General features: G+C 59.0%; 1 protein-coding gene across 1 annotated transcript; it reads left to right on the forward strand.

Moving 5' to 3' along the window:
- Positions 1-535: 535 nt before the first annotated feature.
- Positions 536-5,629, forward strand: LOC116669233. Its single transcript, XM_032498232.1, has 2 exons — positions 536-1,078; positions 4,717-5,629. The coding sequence occupies exons 1-2, from the start codon at positions 536-538 to the stop codon at positions 4,972-4,974; spliced, it is 801 nt and encodes a 266-aa protein (XP_032354123.1). The 3' UTR covers positions 4,975-5,629.
- Positions 5,630-6,518: the final 889 nt, after the last annotated feature.

Here is a 6,518-nt window from a genome sequence, read left to right on the forward strand (position 1 = left end):
GCTCACCCCCAATCCCGTCTCAGACCAGAAGGGTCAAACTCAGGAGAGCCAGCTTTCCTCCAACCCATGGTGGGGAGCAGGGCCTCCCTAGTCCTCCACGGGGAAGGGGGGCTTGTTCCCAGGAGGTCCTGGTCCCTTTGGGGTCCATCTCTCCTCCGCTTCCATCCACCAGCCCTCCCATCCTCAGGTCAGCCAGAGGCCGGGTCTGATTCTCCTCCCCAAGTTAGCCCTCGGTCTGGGACAGCCTCCCAGCAACCCTGGCGCCGAAGTTAACGTCCGAGGCCCTTCTGTGCCCCTCGCCCATCCTCACCTGGGGCCTCCGCATCGACTGCGCCGGCCGCCTGGCCTGGAGCGCCCCTCCGCATCCGACCGGGGCTTCCTCCTCACCAGTTCTGTCTCCCCATCGCTTCCTCGGGGAGGCCCCCTCCTCCCGTCAGGGTCCTGACCCCTCTGCTCCGTCTGGGCCCGCCACAGTTGTGAGCTCAGCGCCCACGTCCAGCGAGCGCCCGCCTGCGCCGAGCGGAAACACTCATGAATGAAGACGGGGAGGGATGGACGAGGGAGCGAGTCCCGCAAGGCGCGCGTGGGCACGCGCGTGCTCGGGTCGGCCTGCGTGCGAGTGTGGGTGTGCGTGCACACCCCTCCCCCCGCGCGCAGGCGCGCGCACGCGCGCACTCGCCCGTCCCTCCCGCGCGCGCAGGAGCGGCGGCCCCGACCCCGGGCGCGGCCGCGGGCGCGCCTCTGCGGCCACCAGGAGGCGGCAGAGCCCGGACTTCGACCCGCGTGCCCGGAGCGCCTGCCCTCCCCCAGCCCCACCCGCACCCGCGCCCAGAGAGGGCGAGGGTCTCAGGGTGGGCCGGAACCCCCGCAGCTCAGCCCCAGGCCGGGCCCCGAGGGCCCACCAGGCGGACTGCGAGCGCCGGGTCCTCCACGCAGAGGCCCGACGGGACCCGGATTCTCCTGGGTGCACAGCCTCCACAGCTGGCACATCGGCTACTGTTTACGGAGGGCTCCACGGTTTACAAAGGATTTTGCCGTTGACAAAGCTCGGAGCTGTTTCCAAAACACAATTCACAAGGTAATTTGCCGGTTGCAAGGCCCTCCACGGGGTTCCAAGCGCTTTATAGCTCGGAAGGCAGTTTATGGTTTGCCAGGCACTGGCCGACTTGGAACTTTCTAGCCCGTGGATTCCTCTAGCGCAGCCGTGCGCACAGTTGTCTGCAGGTTCGGTTACTGTTTAGGAGACCCTTCAGCTTTTACAAAGGGGGTCCAGGCGTCCAAGTGGGAGAAGCGCGTGTGCGCATCACTTTGCCGTTTACAAAGCACACGCCAGTCCTCGGTCCCTTGAGTTTATATAGCCCATGACCTCAGTGAGGGCCCCCTACCATGCTCATTGCCCTGAGTGGCAGGGCCCCCTCTTCCCTGTCCCTGGGCTGTGAGGTGGCAGTCACTGGCATGGGGCCAGATGTCTCCATTTCCCTCCCGGCAGCAGGGTTGAGCGGGGCCCTATCCCAGACCTGGGATGGAAAGTGTCTCTGGACTGACGGACAGATGGCAGAGGTGCTCGGACTTCCTGTTTCCATTGTAGCCCTGGGAGCCTCATCCTCCAGCATTAAAAATGTAGCTAGCGTTCAGGCCTGGTGGGAGCAGGAGGTGGCCTCCGAGGGAGGATTTGGCGAATTCCCTCCTGGAGACCCGGGAAGGCAGCTTCCCCTGTTAAGTGTCAGCCCAGCCTCTTCTCTCCTCAGAACCCTGCGGTGGCTCCCACCCTCCCAATCCACGCCTCCCCACACCTCCCCCCCACCCTTGCTCCCTGTGCTTCAGCCATACGATGCTCAGACCTGCTTCTGGTCCTTTGCACTAGCTGTCCTCTCTGCCCAGAACGCTCTCCCCCAAGACATCCTCCTGGCTGGATCAGGGTGCCTCTGCTCACCGCCCCCCACCCCCACCCCCGAGAGGCCATCAGGTCTCCCTGACCACCCTGTTGCTCTGTCCCCTTGCTCCTTTGTATTTTCTTCATATTTGTGTTTACACTCTAGTCCACTGACCACCTCCCCTACTATACTGGGAGCTCTTCTAGGGCCGGGATGATCTGTCTTGCTCAGACCCTGTCATGGAGGAGGGTCAGGTAATGATGGGGGAAACAGGGCAGGAGCAGGGCAGGTGCCTTCAGGCCCCAAGACTGAGCCCAGAACCAAGGCAATGGGGCCCAGAGAGCCAGGCCCTGCACCAAGGTTTAGGCTGGGGGTGGGGGTGGGTGGGGACTGCTCTTCTATTTATTTGGGGGCACCGGTCCTGGGCTCTGGGACCAAGGCAACCTCCTGGTTGTACCGACTGGGGACTCTGTGCCTCGGGGAAGTGATGAGCCCCAGGAGCACCAAGGCCAGGGACCGTGTCGGGTCTGCCCCACCCAGGCTGCCCCTGAGGACCTGCATCACTGTGGACGTCAGCACAGTCCTGGGAGCAGGACTGACGTTTACCCCCCACCCACTCCAGTTTCTAAGCCTATCAGGGTAACTCTGGCCACGGGAAGGGCCGCCACACCAGCTCTACCCCCGGCTGTGTCCTTGACTCTGGGACAAGGCAGCTGTCTTCTCCTCTCCCAGCAGGGACTACACAGCATCTGGTGGAGGCCCTAGCCAATGCAAAATCCCTCCCTGGCCAGACCCCCACCATGGCTGCGGCCTCTCCTGTCACACCTCACCTGACGGGGAGCTCATGCTCAGCCAGACGTGTTTCTTGGAGGGATCCGAGATTTTCCTCGTCCTGGTTCTACTCCCCGAGGCTTGTGACGTGTGAGCCCTGTGTAAACTCCAGCACGCTCTAAATGTGCATTTCTTTGCCTCTTGTGAGAGCCGTTTGAATCCTTTTGGAAACCAGGTGGGAGGGACTATATATACATCCGCCGTGCTATGTTTATCCTGGCTTGTTTATCCTCAGGCCCAGGGCAGTCAGGTTCTCCTGGAGGTCACAGAGGCTCAGCGAGGGTCCAGCCTTGCCTGAGGCCCCCAGGCAGTGAGACAGAGCTGGGTGAGCCCAGTAACCCAGGAGTCCTGTCCCAGCCCCCAGCCCGAGCAGGCCACCTGCCAGGCTGGGTTTAGCTGCATCCACCCCCTCCAGCCTTGCAGAAGCCGTGGGCTGCTCTATTTCTGTCCTGGGCTGGCCTGGCAGTGGGACTTGGGTGGGGACAGGCTTGGGAGGCAGCTGCAGTTGCCATCTCTGGTCGAGGATGCACCAGCCCAAGAAGGTCTTCCTTTCCTGGCTCCTAAACCCTCCATGGTTCCCAACTGCCAGCAGAGCCTTGTCTGGATTATTCCCTGCAGGGCGTGGCACATGGAAGCTGTTACCTGAGCGCCTACTGTGTGACAGGCAGCATTCTAGAACTAGAGCTATAGCAGGACCTAGACCCACCTGGCCTGCCCTCTGTGGGCTCAGAGGGCACCAGGCAGAGCATAAGCAAACTCATAAATGCTTCAAGCAGCATTTCCCACTTTTTCCCCATTATCATTCCCTAAGGAGAAACACTGAATTAAATCAAGTTAATTAAATCATTTTAATTAATTAAACTTGATCACAATTAAGTAACTCAATTTAATTCAGTAAATTAATTTCTCTCTAATGAGAGATACAATACTAAGGAATAAGACTTTCTCACGTGGGGCCACAAATAATTGAAACACCTATTTTTTTCAGTCCCCCAAGAGCCAATTTTTGCCCCCTTTGAAAATGTCTGGCTCAGAGGATTATGACCTGTGCTCATTGTAGTGAAAAGAGGGCATCTGAGGTTGGACCCTCACTGGGCACAGGTCACAGGGGATGGCCCACAGCCTCACGTAAGGGAGAGGGGCAGCAGCAGGAGGACTAGGAATCATATGCAAGAGGAGTAGAGAGCATGCCCGGAACAGCCTGTGCAAAGGCCCTGAGGTGGGAGGGCACTTGGTGCTACTTAAAGAACCAGGGGTTGTTGGCAGGTCATGCGGGCCCCTGCAGACCCTGTCCAAAGACTCTAGACTTTATTTTCAGGGCATGAGGGAAGTCTTGTAGGGCTTCAGCAGGGAGAGAGGCGACTGGATTTACCTGGAGAACAACAGTAACAACAGGCCCAGCTTTCTGGAGTGTCCTCATCTCTTTTTGCCTCCAAAGCCCTGCTCCATGCCTCCCCACCCACCTTCTGGGTCAGACAGCTCTGGATTTGAGTCTGTCACCCTGGCAGTGTGACCTTAAAGATGTCATAGCACCTCTCAGACTCAGTTTCCTCTACTGCAGACGGGCGTTACTCATGCTTGCAAGATTGCAGGTGGTTTCCATGAGATGCTGGAGAGTGCAGAGGCTCATCACGGGCCTGGCACACAGTAGGTGCCCAGTTAATGAACCTGTCCCTCTGATTCCTGGGCACCCCTTGGGCCAGGCCCAGAGGGAATCGTGAGCTTCAGGCGCTGTATGCCTCAGCCCCAGTTCATTCTCACAGTCGCCTTTAAACAGAAGCCTCATTCCCCGTGGTCCCTCCAGGACATACGTGTGTGGCTGAGATGGGCTTGTTTTTAAACCTTGGTCTCCAGGTCTGTCCTGGGACTGTGAGATTTCACAGGCTGCTGTCATGGGGGTGGGGGCAGACCTGCCCATCTTGGGGTGCTGGAGCCTCCAGCTGGAGCAAGGCCAGAGCCTGGCCAGTGTCTGCCCCTCCATTGGAGCCTTCGTGGTCCCCTCTGTCTACAGGCGAACTTCAGTAAGCCCACTTCTCTCAGGACTCGGCCTTGTTGGTGTGAAATGGATCAGAGAGGCTACCCTCTGGCCTGCCTGCTGTGTGGCTTGCAGTGGTTCACCGAGGAGAGCTTAGCGGAGGAGGTCAGAGCCCAGGGCCAGGGTCAACGTGCAGTGGCTCCCTTCCACCTCCTGCTCATTCTGGTCCTACCTCAGGACTTCCTTTCTGAATTCTTGGTTGCAAGCAGCACAAAGCGACTCTGTCCACCCTAAGTAAAGGGAGCATTTCTTGGCTCAATCTCAGGCTTACAGAGTGGAGAAGGCGACTTTCAGGGGCTGAGGGGGCAACAGGGACCTGGGAGTCTGGGCCAGCATTCTCGGGACTCCACTGTGGCCCTTGACCCACATATTACGCTTCAAAGTCCCAGGCAGGAGTGGCCTGCTGACCAAACCAAAGTCTGTCCTTTCAGCTTCTGCAGTGGGAGATAAGACACTGCCTGCCTGGGACCCCACAGAGAGGGATGCCTCCCAAGTTAAGAAGGGGTTGGAGTGCTGGACTGCCACCCCACCCCAATACACATATTCACTACCCACCTTTTTGCTGGCAAACTCTTACTCATCCCTCAAAACCTATTTCCACAGGTATTGGTCACCCCCTTTGCAGGGTTCCCTCTATCCAGCCCCAGTCACCCCAGGTAGCCATGACCATGTCTGGGTCTGCTTCCTGCACCAGACCTGTCCCTTGAGTCAGGGTTGACCAGCATGTTTTGGACACTCATTCTGTGCCAGGCACCATTCCATGCACTTTGCATGAGTTATTGCATTGAATTTTCACAACCACCCTAGGAAGCTTTTGTTACCTTTCCCATCTTACAGATGGAGAAACCAAGGCACAGAGAAGCTAGGGAATTGTCCAATACGACACAGCTGGGGAGGGGACACAGCTGGGGTCCAAGCCCAGGCAGCCTGGCTCTAAGCGCTGGTGAGTGAGGGGGTGCTCAGGCCCCCAGGGCTGGCTCCATCCAGGTGGGGTCTGTCCACTTTGCTGCTCTTCCCCTCTCAGATGTTTGAAGACAGTGACCTTCCTCTCCTCAAAGCGAGTTAATCCAGTGAGTAGATAAGATGCCAATATCCAAATGAGAAGCCCTATGTCATTCATATCTGAAGTTGTTCACATAAAGAAAGCACAGGCCCCGAACATTGGCACTGCTATTTTTAGAACTGAAAGCACTGGAAAGAGTGGAAGGATCTTGTGCCCTGGGTCCCAGGGACCACGGACAGCCCCTCGCCTCTTTGTAGGATGAGAGCACTGCGTCAGCAGGTGCTACGGCCTGGCCCGGCCCGGCCCCGGCCCCGCCCCACCCCGCCCCGCCCCGCCCCGCCCCACCCCCCCGCCCGGGACTGCCCGGGCCTGCCCTGGCAGCCGCCCGGACCCCCAGCGCTGCCCTCTGCTTTCCCAGCTGTTGGAGCTCCAGGTGCCCCAGGATGAACAGTGGTGAGAACGTGGCCTGTCTCGCCTCCGGGTGGGCATGTCCCAGGATTTCCCTGCACCTAAATCCTTTTCTCAGGGTCTGCTGTCGGGAGACCCTCTGAGAATTAGGGTGGGGAACGCGGGCGCTAACAGAGGTCAGGTTTTCAGTCTCGGTAAGTGACACCTGCACTCATTTCAGGGATCTGCCTGCCCCATTGCCCCCTCCCCAGCAGCTTTCCTGGCTCTGCACAGAGTCGGGGGCCTGCTTCTCCCAGGGATTTTCTGTAACGTTGCCCCTCCCCTGGCCCACCCACCTCAGTCCCTCCACTTAAGCTGTGTGGCCTTG

This window comes from Camelus ferus, chromosome 16 (genome assembly GCF_009834535.1).
Source record: "Camelus ferus isolate YT-003-E chromosome 16, BCGSAC_Cfer_1.0, whole genome shotgun sequence".
Taxonomy (NCBI): domain Eukaryota; kingdom Metazoa; phylum Chordata; class Mammalia; order Artiodactyla; family Camelidae; genus Camelus; species Camelus ferus.

What these genes read in the sequence shown, in the direction of transcription:
- LOC116669233 (XM_032498232.1), top strand. Translation starts at nt 536, where the DNA reads ATGAAGACGGGGAGGGATGGACGAGGGAGCGAGTCCCGCAAGGCGCGC. An exon ending in TCCAAAACACAATTCACAAG is followed by an intron (nt 1,079 to 4,716) that starts GTAATTTGCCGG and finishes CTCTGTCTACAG; the next exon opens with GCGAACTTCAGTAAGCCCAC.